Here is a 15,682-nt window from a genome sequence, read left to right on the forward strand (position 1 = left end):
ATAAGTGCTATTATTGTTCCCATTTTACAGATGAAGATACTGAGGTTCGGGGAGGCCATTTTTCCATTGCATTCAATTTGCAAGGGCTACTCTGTGCCAAGCACCATGGGGATATAAAGACAAATGTGAAAAAGTCACTGTCTTCAAGAAGCTTTCTTTCTAGCATGGGAAATAACCTGTGTACATATGCACATACTCAGAATATACACGTACAAATAAGTACATGCAAAAGAAACCCCAGAGTAGCATTAGTAGATGAGGGCTTCCTGAAGGAGGTGATGTTTTAGACAAGTTTTGAAGGACACTAGGGTTCGCAGAAATGAGTCATTTGCCCAAAATCACAGTTTGAACCCAGATTATCCTGATTCTGATCCTAGCCCTCTACAAGCATTTTCAGCCTCTCCCTGAAGACCACCAGTGATGGAGAACTTATTACCTAAAAGAAACAGCCCACTATCTAATGAAGTGGCCAGCTCATTTTATATTTGAACAGCTTTTGTTGTTGAGACATTTTTCTTTACCTCGAGTCCAAATTTGTCTCCCCTTTTCTTCCCTCTGTCAACCCTAGTTCTGGTCTCTGAGCAAAACAGAATAAACTGAATCACCTTTACAAAGGAAAATCAAGGGTTTCTCCCGCAATTTTGTGAGCCTTTGCTTATCTATGCTAAATATCCCCAATTATTTCAAATTTCTCCCATATGGCAAAATTTTAACTCTCCTTATTTTCCTGTATAATCCCAATACAGTCACCCTATTTTCCCTAAAACTTGGACAATGGTATGATCACAACATTTTGGATATGAACTGAGGAGGAAAGAGAACTGCTGGGACTACTCCTTACTTCTTTCCTTATTCTGGATAGGATATTTTTTTACCCAAAGTCTCTATTATCATTTCTAGCTGCCACATCACATAGCTGATTCATACTGAACTTTTAATGCATTAAAACTTTGAGCTCTTTTTCATATTATTTGGTGTGAATCATCTCTCCCATTCTATATTTGGAGAGTTGATTTTTAAAAAATCTAAGTGTAAGTCTTAACATTTACTCTAATTAGATTTCATCTGATTAGATTTGGCTTAATCAGGCCATTCAGATTTTCTTAATTCTGATTCTGTCAGTCAACATATTAAGTAATCTTTCTAGCTTCATATAATCTGGAAATTGAGTAAGCATACCATCTACATAAAAATATAAATTTGAAAGCATGGTATATTTTATTGCTAAAATAAAATTTACACATTTAAAATAGCAAAATGACAATGATAATAGAGAATTTTTCCTTTTGGGGTCATAATGTGGGTTACTCTTGCCTTTCAACTAGCACTTATAGCTAGAGTCTGATAGGTTTTGGGGTTTGATGGAAGTGATAAAATTTAGTAAAGGGGGGAAGGAGGGCTTAGTGGTAAAAATTATAAATTATTACAAATAATTTTTTATTTATAAATTTACATAAGTATATTTATATTTATATATTATTTATTTTTATTTATATAATTATAAATATAAATAAATATTTATAAATAAAAACCAAGATTTTTAATCCTTTTCTATTTAGGATACAAAACCAATTCATTTAAATTTTAATTAAGAATCTGCTATGTAACAGGTCCAGTGAGATGAAAGATGACACAGTCTTTGGGGAAAAAAACCTCAAACATTTACTAAGCACCTACTACATGCAAGTATGTATTAGATCCTTTTTGTTTTTGCCTTTCTTTTATACTCAAGCCTTCTCCCATCTATCACTATTCCAAAGTCCAGCTCTTTTTCCTGCTTTCTTGTTCCTCTTTGGACTCATTAATGGTCATGTGTGAAGAATCAAAGGGCAGGAACTAAAAGGAATATTAGAGATTACCTAAGCCAACTTTTCCCTGTAGTCAGTTTTCTTATTTTTCCATCAAGTAACAAAAAGGTTTAAAGATTCGCTATTCTTGGCTCCTGTCTCTTATATCATTTAAAAATTTCTGCTGATCAACAACTCTATCTAAAGCATTCATCAAAGAAAACCAAACCCCAATACAACAGAATCACTTACCTAAAGAGAAAAAAAATCTATGAAATATTTGAATCTACTCTTAATCTGCTGCTGTCCATTCCATATAAATTTTAATAGATTACACACACTTTAATACTAATAACAGTACTTTTTTCACTCTAGCTAGACAAATCACAATAATAACTAAAATTTATTTAGAATTTTAAGATTTGCAAAGTATCAAATGTTATCTCATTTTATCCTTATAACAATTCTGGGAGGTGGGTGCTATTATTATTATTGGCATTTTACAGATGAAGAAATGGAGGCAGACAAAGGTTAAGTGACTTTTCTAGGGCCATATCATTATTAAATGTCTGAGGCCAGATTTGAATTCAGGTCTTCCTAACTCTAGGTCCAGCACTCTATCCACTGTTCCACCTATAATTTGAATTTTTAAAACTGTCCAATATTAATCTCTGTGTATTATAAACTAAATAATTACCTGCATTATTCCAGCTAATTTAAAATATGAAAGAGCAAGAAAGAAGTTCCAGTTAGGAAGTGCAGTGCTAATTCCTCTACAGCGGCAATAAATTGATGTTAGTTCTTCTGCTGATGGTATCCCTATAAAAATAAGACATTATTTAGCTAAAAAGTTGTGGTATATATTTAAGAATTTATATTATCACATATACATATCTTTGTTTCAAACTAAGTAAATCAAATCACATAACAATAGGCTTTCTAAGCTTTGGTTCTCTAAAACACATTAAATATATTAGACCAAAATTTGCAATTAATTATTAAAATTCAATTTCAGAAATAAAATATCTGAAGATTAATTATTTATTTACCTATTTAAACTACAATTTAGATTTTTATTATAAATTCAGTAAAATCTAAGAATAAAAACCTTTTAAATTAGTCATAATTCTACAACAATAAGATTATTTAAATGTCTAAATCTGGTTGATTACTGAAACATTAGTTACAGAAAATGAAATAAGTCTTAAGGTAAGCCATATGTACAAAGCTTCAGGTTCATACCTGCAATATGTTGCAAATTATTGCTTTGATTTAACAGTGGAAGGTTCTTGGGCCAAAAGAAGAAGGAACAAAGATAGGCTAAATCTGATAAAGGGTGGCCGATGGTTGAAAGCTCCCAGTCCAAAACAGCAATTACACGAGCCTTTAATAAAAACCAATAATAAGTTAGAACTTCAAACTGACTTTTAAAAAGGCAAATAAACTGAATCAAATATGTCTATACCCTCACTGATTTGCAAAAAAGAAATTGTGACCTTTGCAATTATACATCTCTCAAACAATATAGTGCTTAGTACTCAACCCCAATTTGTCGATTATCCAAAACCATTTAAATATTTCTGCAGACATAAAAAATGTTTAGTGAAATAAGAAACAGATATTACTGGCTAAAATATAGCTAAAAATAAAATTAAAATAATAAAAATAAAAAATATAGTTAAAATTGTGCATTTTAGTTATCAAAGTTATAAAATGCGTAATAGGGCATGTAGGAGTATATTAGATAGAATGCTAAATCTGGAATCATGAAGACCCAAATTCAAATGTGCCCCTGGATATTTCCTAGCTGTGTGACTCTGGGCAAGTCATTTAATCATAGGGCCTTAACCCACTTCCTGGGTCTTATCTCCCAAGTTAAAGCCGGGGTGTGATGGGCACAGTTCTCATAGCTGGAATTCACCAGACTGAGGAAATCACAAATCTCCTTCCAGACTGAGGAAATCACAAATCTCCTTCCAGACTGAGGAAATCACAAATCTCCTTCCAGACTGAGGAAATCACAAATCTCCTTTTTTTTTTTTTATAACTGAGCTTTAGAACTGGACAGCTGCTCACAGGCCCCTTAGGGAAGTACACAACTCAGGGGGTTCAACAGTTTAGGGGCCCAAAGACAGACAGACCCATTATGGCACAACCCCACCCTATGGATTTTTTTTTTTTAATATGAAAATGAACTCTATCTCTGCCAGTTTCCTCCACCCTCCTGGTTCCATGCAGTGGGGCCAAGCAGGACAAGTCTATTTAATTGCTCTCTCACATACAAGCCCTTCAAAAGCCTCAATGCAGGCTTAGGGAGTGTCCTGTGCTACCTTTTCTCAAGCCTAAGCTAAACATCCCTGGTTCCTTCAGTTCTTAAGGCATCCTCCCTGGTTCCCTCACTACCCTGGTCAATGCAAGCACAAAACCCTTTTATTCTTTCATTTTTTCCTTCCTTCCTTGACAACTTGCTCAGGAATCTTGGCTCAGGATCACATAGCTAGTAAGTATCCGGGGTCAAATTTGAACTCAGGCCTTCTGGCTTCCAGTGCCACTTTGCCACCTAGCTGCCTTCCTTTTATAGATTTCTAATTATATCTCAGCCATCACTCCCTTTCTGTAGAGCTTTTACCCTACACAGAATACACCAATGCCATGAAATTTTTGCTCCCATGCAATAATAAATATTCTGATTGGTAGCAATGATCCTGGAAGTATAAATAAGATGAAGGAAGCAGCTCAGATTCCTATTTCTGACTTTGCCCAGTGCTAGCCCCAGTTTCTGGTTAAATTTACATAGTATTTAGAATACCTCTTTTGGGTGGAAAATCAAATTATCTATTTTAAAATCCCCATGAACCAAACTTTGTTCCTTATCCTGATCTGGCAAGTTTTCCATTAACCAGACAGAGAGCTGGTTCATAGCAGGAATGGTCTGATGAGCTGCAGCTTGATATTGCTTTGTCCATGTTGACACCTGCAGACAGACAGATTGTTTTAGAAATTAAAAGTAAATTACAAATGATTTTATTTTTTAATTTCACTATTAAACAGCAGAATTTCTATGGCAAGGTAACACAAAGCACCCTCCCAGGTCTTTAGCACTGTATTAAATCTTCATGTAACTGGTGCTTATTATATACTGGCTCATTGACTAAAAGCAAATAGGAGCTATGAAATAATTCATCCCTAAAAAATACTTCACAATGATTAATTTGTGTTAGGACAAATCAGATATCATATCAGATCTTATTGTGAAGACAAGAGGCTTTAAGTCTAGTCAAAGGATTTATTATATATATATATATATATGTTAATGTTTTTCACATTTGAAAAACAAGACTTTATTTTATTTTTTTGGAATGTTTTTATAAGACAATCTTTCAGACCAGCCATCCCAAGTTGTCTAAGATATTACATAAATGAACAACAAGATAACAACAGGAGAAAGTTAGTTTTGTAACTAAATAAACTCAATAGAAAAACATGTTTGTTTATATATATATATATATATATGTATGTATGTATGTATGTATATATATATATATATATATGTCAATCACTAAAGCATTAACAGGATAACTTCTGAGCTAACAATGTTCAATTACTGCAAAAATGTGCTCTTAGACTAATAATGAGACTAATAAAGAATTTTTCAAGAACACTGATGACAATGACTATTTAGTGAAAATGTAAAGCAAGGAAAAATGACTAAATGAAAATTTAAACCACTTTACTATTTGAGATACAAGGCAGTCTCTATCAACTCTAAGGTATTAGGCTCTAAACTTTCCATTTTCTTCACTTAAAAATGTGGATATTAAAAAAATGCCACTAATTAAAAACAGAATGTTTTTGTACTGATCGGTTACTGCCATAATCACACAGGAAAGGAAGCAATATTATTGCAAGCAAGTCCTCAAACTTTAGAGACCCAAATTCATATCATTTCAAGCTCTGGACTTTCTGAAGGGTCTCCCCACTTACATTTTCTCCCTTCTCAAATTTATCTTCCCAATCTTGCCCAGTAATACTTCTTAAAATACACCTTAAAGCATGCAATACCCCTGCCCATCTAAGGATCAAAAATGGCCCTTTATATCACTTGATCAAATCAATGTTCCATTTCACAGCTTAACTTTCAGTCTTGATAAATTGGCCCTATTTTATCTCTAAGACCCACCTCTCATTTCTCCCTTACCTTCTATTCTCTTCTGGCCAAAATTCTTAACAACATGCTTATATAGAGAGCATCAACATGTTTCCAAATCTAAGCTCATGTCCTCCTTCTCTATCCCTCCAAATCCTATCTATCCTTAAAGAATCAGCTCAAATTTCACTTTCTCCATGAAACTGTCTCTCCTGTGCTAGTTCATAATGATTTTTCCATTCCCTAAACTGCCACAGATTATTTCTGGGACATATCAAAAATTGTAGCATACAATTATATACTCTTTCATATGATTTTCTAGTTGTTTCATCTGTGTTTAGGAAATAGCAGATATACTTACCCATATACTTATGTGTGAATAGTAATCACCCTTAAAAGGAAAGAGGGGAGGGGCAGCTAGGTGCGCAGTGGATAGAGCACCAGCCTTGAACTCAGGAGGACCCGAGTTCAAATCTGGTCTCAGATACTTAACACTTCCTAGCTGTGTGACCCTGGGCAAGTCACTTAACCCCAGACTCAAAAAAAACAAAACAAAACAAAAAAAAAAAAGGAAAGAGGGGGAGAAAATGAATAGATTTCTGTTGTGTTCTCCTAGCAATCTAATCAGAAGTTACTCACTTGACTTCATAGAATATGTCCTGAATACAATTCTTTTCAAAAATGCAAGCTACAATAGTCTCAGAATCCCCACAGATTCTGAATCCAATCCTTTAATTATACTTAAGGCTTCTTGTCTTCACATTAAAATCTGATATGCCTTCCACACAGAAATTTATCTTCCATTTGTTTTGTATCATTTATCTTATCTAACCCAGTGCAGGGTATGCAGCAGATATTTAATAAGTACTTCTTGATTTTATGGGAAAAAGGAATCATTCATAAAATTATCAATTATCAATCAAACATCTATTACTTTTTTTTTTTTTTTGCTATGTACTAGTCATTGTGCTAAGACAAAAATGAGATAGTAGTGACTCTTACATTCTGACAGGAGAGACAAGTTATATGTGAAGGGTGTGTGTGTGTGTGTGTGTGTGTATTTACAGGAAACTCAGGAAACTTCTAAGCAAAATCCTCTCATAATCATCTTCCCATTAAAAAAAAAAACTGCTGACTACGCTTTTTGTGATGAAGGAATGAAGTTCATAAGAAAGACTGGGGCCAATTATAAGGATCTGAGCATCATCTTTATAGAGATGACAACTGAATTCATCAAAGGTGATAAGATCACCAAGTGAAAGATTATTTAAAAGAAGAAAGAGAGAAAAGAAGAGAGTTCAGGACAGAGACTCTGGGTACAGCTAGAGCTTGTGGACTTGACATGGATGATGATCCTGAAAGGAGAATGAGAAGAACCAATTATGCTGGTAGGAAGAGAGTCAGAAAAAATCAGGGTCACAAAAATCCAGGAGGAGAAAGTGGTCAGCACAGAGACATCAAGGAGCTTAAGTACTAAGAAGAAGCCTTTTAGATCTTGGAATCAGTAGATCACACACACCTTTTGGAAAGAACAGTTTAAGTTGAATAAATGAGCTCAGAAGCAAGACTGAAAAGGCCAAAAGGAAGTAGGGGGAGGCAAAGAGATGATTTTTTGGGGGTGTTTAGTTGATAAGGAAAGGAGAGATACAACAAAAGCTAGCAGGGCTGGTAGGATCTTGTGTTTTTTAATGAAGGTTGGGAAAGATGCAGTCATATTTGTAGGCAATGGGAAGCAATGAGTAGAAGAGGAGACAATACTAGAAAGTATAAGGGAGAACAGCTGGGACATTTTCCTGAAAAAGCCTGAAGGCAAGGGATGGAGCATACATGGATGGGTTGGCCTTGCTTAGCAAGAAGGATCTCCCCTTTGTGAAGGAGATCATAAAACCATAGATTTAGAGACGGAAGGGATTGTCAGGGGCCATGAACTTCAATACTTTCATTTTATGAGAGAGGAAACGAGGGCATAAGGTGAAGGGACTTGCCCTGAGTCACTCATCCACTGAGTTTCAAAGGAAAGATTTCAACTCAAGTGTTCCTGACTCCAAGATGGGGCAAGATGATGTTACAAGGATCTTAAGAAAGAGGGAGTCTGAGATGAATGACTCCACTTTTTCTGAACTATGAAGCAAAGACCTCCGAAGAAGAGAAAGGCCAAAGGCGAGGGCAGAAGGTGGTTGGTGCAGCTCCCAGGGAGAGGGGCACAGAATCCATGAGTTGGGAGGACGGCTGGACCAGAACCATGAGAGGCCTATACAGCAAGGACCCAAGAGGCCATTTCAAGTACTCTGTCAGCATGTGGCCAATGGTGCAGGGTTAAGGGGGCTGTCCTAAGGCCAAGGCCCCACAGAGAACTGATACAGAGGAGGGTCTCCCTTGTGGGTCCAGAGTCCTCTGGGAGGGCAGAAGAGAGATTTAGACAGAGAAAGGGATAGGAAGAGGTGGAAGAGCTCTGAACACAGGAAAACACCTGGGAAAAGGCAGAGATCTGATCACCCCTGTGGGGAGGCCCGACAGAGGGAAGGTGAGTGTGAGCCGACTCAAGAACAAGAAAGCTGGGCCATCTGTGGGTCACCTGCACAAATATTAACAACTCCTAGTATGAAGGCAGGGGTGGGAATGGAGGAGGAAGGAGGCTGTGGGCCAGATCCTGAACTCACTGAAAAGGGGAAGACCATCCTCGGGGTGGTCAGTACAAGAGTTGCCAGGATCTGGAACGGTAAGTGAGTGATCCATTTAGACAGAATCAGCGAGTGATCCATTTAGACAGGATCAGTGAATGATCCATTAGACCAGAATGACCACCGAATGAGGAGAGGATGAAGGAGGAGAGTCTAGAAGACAGGCCAGGTACAGTCTGATTCACTGCCTGGACCACTGACTCTGTGCCAAGTTCTGGCGGAAGCTCCTGCAGGGCCATCTAGGAGAAGCCAAATCAGTCAGTGAGTGCCAGAAGAATGAAAGAGAAAGAGAGGAAGAGGACTGATGAAGAAGAAGTGTGTTAAGTCCAGAAGAGCCCAGAGGGTCCAGTGCAAGCGCAAGAAGATCTGAAGGGGACCAGTGGTGGGTTAGAGCTGAGCTGGGCAGGAAGAAGAAACAGACAATGTGGTTTCAGAAGGGCAGGCTGTGTTCTTCAGTCTTTGGGAGATTCAAGAAAGGAGTGCTTATCAATAGGGAATGAGTCCAGGAAGAGGATCAGTGGATGGGAGAAGCTCCAGTGATGAACTAATTGATTACAAGGTTCAAACTCTCCTCCCTGCCCTGGTCTCCAAAGTCCACAGTCCACAAATAAGTAAACTAAATGGCCAAGTCTCATTGACAATACAACTTCCAAACTGCCTTTAGCTACATGGAACAAGCAGCAGAAATTTTTTGGAATGATAGCCTGACTTGAAATTTTAAAATGTTCCCTTTATGCTAAGGTGGGGTGGGAGGAGAAACCTTTTTAAAGTTTAATGTTGAAACTCATAATTTTTTTCATGGTTCATACTTTTAAAAATTGCAATATACATTATTTGCAAATGCATTCAAAATTCTAATCTGTAGTGACTAAGAAAAGGACAAGAAAAGATGTACATTACCTGTCTCTTGCAGTACCCTTCTCCTTTACCATATACTTCTAGACCCAAGGTCTGTATATTCAATGAATGCAACCGAGCCAAGGTTTCAATCATAGCCACATATAAAGCAGATCGTTCTGCTGGGCTGACTCCTGGAAGTGCGAAATCACGAAAGATGCGACCCTACAAAAGTCAACATATGAGACATTTTAAAATTTTCATAGATCATTGTTATTATACCATTTCACAAATGATCACCGTCCTTCTTCATTTTAATATCCACAAACATTTGGGATAATGGGTTTGTAATAAAAGTCTGAAAAATCATTCTTCCCAGAATTTATTCTGGAAATATTAATTTCAAATGTTGGCTTAGAAGGGTTTTATTGCTGTTGTTCAGAAAGAAAAAGATCATATGGGAAAAGACAAGTTAGAACAGATAAAAATCCACAACTATGATCTTTACATTCTATGCTTCAACATTATCTCAATACTTTTATCTTTCATAAAATTTTGGTTCCTTATTTGGGAGTTAATTTTAAAAACCAAAAAACAACAAGAAATCCCAAGAAACTCACTATCATCTAAATTCTCCCTCCCTGCCCCTTTAGTCGTTTCATAGTTCTGTACTGACATCTAGAGGATAAGGGAAGATTTAGGCTATTTGCTCTAACAGTTGACTTTGGAGCTAGCTAAGATTAAAGGAAAAATTAGAAATTAATTTTGATTGCATGATAGGTAAAAGTTTAAAATCATGGGGAAAAACAACCTTTATTCAACAAATAAGGAATTAAGGGACACAAATAAGCATGAAATGTTTAATGAAAAAAAAAAGCCAATTGTAAATAACCATGATCCACAATCACTAAGAGAAATTCAAGTTAAAACAATTCTGAGGTTTCATCTTATACCTACCAGACTGGAAAAACAGGAAATTGATAAATCATGTAGAGGCTGTGGGAAGACAATCACATTCTGCACTGCTGATGCGAGTTGTGAAATAGTCTAACCATTCTAGATAAATATTTGGAATTATACTAGAAAAGTCACTAAACTGTACATACCCCTGGACAGAAAGATGCCTCCTCCACTAGGTATATGTCCTATGGATAGCTGAGATAGAAGAAAAGGTATATATAAAACTATTTCTGACAGCACTTTTTTGGGCAGCAAAGGGCTGAGAACAAAGTGGACACTCATGAATTGGGGATTGGCTGAACAATTCATGGTATATTCATATAATGGAATAGTATTTCACCACAAGAAACAACAAATTTCAGAGAAATCTGAGAAGAGTTGTATCAACTGTTATAAAATAAAGTAAGCAGAACAAAGAGAATTTACATATTTTCCATAAGATACCATTACTTTGTAAAGAAAAGATACCATGAAAAAATATCAGAATTCTGCTCACTGCAGTGACCAATCACAACTGCAGAGGTGAAATATGTTTTCCTCCTCTCTGTAGAGAGACAGTGGATCATAGATGTGCAAAGAGGCAGATGTAGTCAGACCTGACACACTTACTTGTACATTGCAACAAGAGAGAATTCAACTGGGAGTTGTTAGGAAGTGACATTGATGTAAAAAAAAATCAATAAAATATTTAAACAAAAAGAAAAGAAAAATAACCACTTGAATTACCTAATGTTTTAGGAAATATTTTTCCAATTAGCAGCAGGTAATAAATAATAAATAAGTGATAAACCCATTCTTTTGTTACTAATAAATAGTGACAGTACAATAATATATATTAATTTACCTGTATATGCTCCATCACATAAAATTCAGTTCCAATCACAGAGACATCACTGCAGTAGAGTAAGGGCTTAGGGACTGGAAATCCATTGGAAAACAAGGCTTTCTGCACATGGAATTCTCTGTCAATCTAAATAGAATAATAAATTATTTAACATTCAAAATCTCAATGCTCTTGATGTGTGGTCCAACATTTTTTTCATAACAGAAGCGTATATAAAAATACTTATATGCCTTAGCCTTTGAACTATAAGACAGTGTGGTGCAGTATGGAGAGGAAGAGAGGATGTGAGTTCTGAATCTGGAACATAGGGTTTGGGTTCTAGTATGTGACTTGAAGCTAATCTCTTCTCCATCTTGGGAGCCATTCAAAATGAAAGTTCAAATCAAATAACCACAAAGGCTTTTTCCAGTCTAACATCCGTGAACACTTTAAAAATGTATTCTTGTTTTTAATTTGTCTGTTAGAACAGAAAATGTTTCTAGGGTTAGGTTAGTAGAGATTATGATAAAAAAAGCTAATTGTCCAAGAATATTAGAGTACTCAATTCCCTTCCAAAAATCATATTAGTTTCTAAATTATTAAGACTCTTAAAATTATGAAATTGGCCTAGAATGAAATTAAAAAATAAAATTATGAAATTGGCATAGAAATATAATCCCATTTTAATAAATAACTCCATAATGTCTCAGCCAATTTAAATCAGTTGTGGGGTGGCCAAAGGTAACAAGGGGAAGGAGTCCAAAGCTGTGATCTCATTAGGACAAGGAACTCCTGGTGTAGATATTCCCTTTACCAAGAGAGATCAATAATTACTGGGTAATGTATCATCTTGGAGAATTGCCCTGAGTACTACAAGATTATGAGACTGATCCAATGTTCCATAGCTAGGCTATGGTTTGTACTCTGGTGTTTCTAATTCCTAGGCCAATCCCATCTCCACTTCAGTCATCTGCCCCTTCAAGCCAATATCAAGGACATTATTTCCACTTCCAGGCTAATACTGTTTGGTGTTCTGTGAGAATTCTGGCTGAGCTGTCTATAGCTCTCTACGACTTAAATAATTGAATAAATATCAGCAGGGTTAGTTTCTGAGTTTGTAAATTAAATAAAATAGTTTTTTTCTTCTACAATGAAAACAAAACTTTTGATTTCTTTAAAAAAAGGAAAAGAAGGAAGGGCAAGCTCTCTTGGCTTCTATAATCCCCCTGGTTCTCATTTAGCTCAGTGGCTATCCTGTCTGTCTCCTTTCCACTTCTCTTCTTCTCTAAGTTCTCAGGACTGTTTCTGAGTTTACATCCCAACACTGACACTTAACCAAGGACAAACCACTTAATCTTCTGACCCTCATCCATAAAATGGGAATAAAAATACTGAGTCTATATTGTAGAATTTGTATGACAGCTTTAAGTGTCACCTCTATTCAAATATTGCCAGCTCTTTACCTCCAGTCTCAATGTGATTTGCAAGTTCTAGATCCAATTTTCCCAATTCCTGTTATGTTTCTCCACTTATAAGTCCCCCTATCTCAGAGACAAGAAGTATGGAACCTGCTTTCTCCTCCTGACTTCAACATTCCTATTAATATTAGTTCTAATTAATTTCTAATACAAAGATACTAATCACCAACACTTATCAATGTTAATCTGAACTGATATTGGTTCATGTTGCCCTCTATTTTATAGTTTACAAAGTTTTGTCCTCACTAGTAGCAGTATTATTTCCTCAGGGCCTGAGGTCACATGGCTGGAGTGGTCCTGAGGCAGTCCATTTCCAATTTCTGTGTTCCTTTTTTCTAGAGTTGACATCACCACTTCCCCAGAATGGAAATACTGATTTCGCCATGGACTTCTCTTTATTTTGCTCTCCTACATTATGACTCTGTCACCAAGAAATGGCCATTCTGATTCTGAAATATTTGTGAAATCTGTTCCTTCCTTTCCCTGTCATCACACCAGCACCCTCATTCATTAGACCCTCACTACCTGTTGCCTAGACTACTATGTTCTTCCCCTCCATGGTAACTGTCTCATCTCTCCAAACTAGTACCAGAGTAATTTTGTGGGGGTGCAGCTCAAGCCACTGTCCCAAAAGCATCAAATGCTTCTTATGACATACAAAATAAAGCTCGCCTCTAAACGCAGTGTTCAAAGTGCTTTGGCTGCGGTCTCTCTCCAGTCCTCACTGCCTTCCTCACCTGGATCACAGGCCATTTCCCAAGCATTCCATGAACGCTTGCTCCTTCTTGTATCCTCGCCCGTCTTCTTTCTTTCAGCCAGAGGGCCCTTCCTCTCTACATCTGCCTCAACTAGCCTTCTTTGAAGGTCTCACTCAAATTCCTCTCTCTAAAAAATTGTATCCAGAGACTTCCCTGATCATTACGGACAGAAGAAATGGTTTTTTTCCCCCTCTAACCTTCCACAGTATTTTGTACCTTTTAAAAATTAAATTTTCATATGGTAGTTATTTATATACAAGTTTTGCTTTTCCTGTCAAGACTACAAGTGAGAACAGAGAACTCTCCATTTTAGTGCTCCCAACAATGCCTAGCAGTGTGTTTTTCATTTAAGATCATGATAAATATGCTCTGAGTAAGTGAATGGATGAAGAGATCCTTTCACAAGTCTTTGCCAATTTACTAGGCTACGTCTTTCATGTAGATGTTGTTGTTTAGTAAAATCTTTAAATGAATTCCTACATTTGAATGTTTTTCTATGCTTTTCTTTCTTTTTTTTTTCTGGAACAAAATTTATTTCAATTTGAAATGGAGAATTTATTTTAGGAGAAAGACAGGAAAATTAATTTCTATCAAGTATTTCTGGGAGGAGTCAGGCCTGACATCAGAGAGCAAACTCCTATTATCTCATCTAGTTGGAAGTCTAAGCATCCATGCTGCTAGCTGACGGGTACAGGGGCCATCCCTTCTGTCCTGCCTCTCCACACTTCTCCACTCCAACACATTTCAAATGGCAAGGTTCAAAAAATAGCACATTATATAGTATTTTTAAAAAATAGGTTAATATTTAAATTGTCCACATCAGGATTGTAGAATATACACACATAACAACTAATTTCTGCACATTGGTACCTTTCAAAAATCTCCTCAACTACTATGAGAGAGCATTGGTACAACCATACTTCAGAAAAAAAGAGGAGGTGCTACAATAGATTTTATTTTTGTTGGGAACCTGGAACATCTAGACTAAGCAATGACAGAATAAAACACAGGAGGAGTGCCTGGAAGGCCCCCACCCAGCTGAAAGCAAAGCCAGAGCAGAGAGGCAAAGAGCTTGGGCAAGTATCTCTAGGCTTTTCAAAAAGCTTTTACATTTTCTCTTCTTCTGAAGACCTGACATATCATTTTCATAATTTTATTTAGTTATGTCCAACACCTGAAGAACAACTACTTTGTCAAAGCTTATATTTAGTTGCTATTAAATAAGATGAAATTTCTATTCACAAGCTTCTTTTAATTTTTTTCTTCAGTTGGATGGTTATAAGTATAACACAGGTCTTAGAACAATACATCTGTTTTACAACTTCAATTCAGTAGATTTATGGCCTAATGGATGTGGAATTCCCTCTATCAGTATAGAATGCATCTGCATCCTTTTGCACATGCTATTCCAGCTCTTCCATAGAGAATTTGCACATGGGATGGAGGCCTTTTCCTAGGGTCTGTTTTTTAAACATTTTGTGGGGTCTTTGATGTCATTTTACATGCGATTTAAACAAACAACTAAATGTAAAACCTACATAAATTGGCTACAACTAAGAACAAACTTGTTGAATGATTGCTCGCCCATACAGGATTCCAGGGGGTTAGGCAATGGCTCATGCTTAGGTGTTTAAAGATAACTATTTTTTATTTGAGGTTCTAACTCTAAATTGTTTTTCAGTGGATGACAGAAAGGTTTGCATAACAAACCTATGAAATTACATTTTTATTGGCTTTGCTTAAAGAAAAAATATTAAAAATTTTTTTATGAGTTTAAAATGTTCTTCACCAATAAATTTAGCACTGGGTCATACCTTGTGTGCTTTAGGAAGGAGAGAGCCAGGTGGTTTTTTTCTGAGTACATAAGCTCGACATCCCTTCTGAAGGTAAAAGGTTGGATTTGACTGTCCTGATCTAGACAAAGAGAAATGATTGGTTACAAAGCTAAAAACACAGAATTGTAGAATTTTAAGAGTAGGCCCTAGATACCATTTAATCCAACTTCATTTTATTATATGCTTCCAAAAATAGTATAGAGCAAATCTACAACAGGAAAGCTTGAAAAACTAGACAAATATCTTGATAGTCTTCATTCTCCTATTGGCCCTGTTCCTGATTTTCTGGATTTCAAAACTATTTCTCTATCTACTAGGTATCTTCATTAACCCATTTTTGGATACACACTTTTTCAGCTTCCTTGGGTATTATCCC

The 15,682-nt window shown here is 36.2% G+C and overlaps 1 protein-coding gene across 1 annotated transcript in view; it reads right to left on the bottom strand.

The window, feature by feature from the left end:
* ACAD11 (acyl-CoA dehydrogenase family member 11) overlaps positions 1-15,682 on the bottom strand; it is an 85,000-nt gene that overhangs the window by 57,009 nt on the left and 12,309 nt on the right. Inside the window, exons 2-7 of the mRNA XM_074271116.1 lie at positions 15,286-15,385; positions 11,257-11,382; positions 9,516-9,677; positions 4,597-4,761; positions 3,030-3,171; positions 2,485-2,606 (exon numbers count right to left, since the gene is read on the bottom strand). Of these exons, the coding sequence (XP_074127217.1) occupies positions 2,485-2,606; positions 3,030-3,171; positions 4,597-4,761; positions 9,516-9,677; positions 11,257-11,382; positions 15,286-15,385 (817 nt within the window). The remainder of the gene's footprint in view (positions 1-2,484; positions 2,607-3,029; positions 3,172-4,596; positions 4,762-9,515; positions 9,678-11,256; positions 11,383-15,285; positions 15,386-15,682) is intronic.

Source organism: Sminthopsis crassicaudata, chromosome 5 (assembly GCF_048593235.1).
Source record: "Sminthopsis crassicaudata isolate SCR6 chromosome 5, ASM4859323v1, whole genome shotgun sequence".
Classification (NCBI taxonomy): domain Eukaryota; kingdom Metazoa; phylum Chordata; class Mammalia; order Dasyuromorphia; family Dasyuridae; genus Sminthopsis; species Sminthopsis crassicaudata.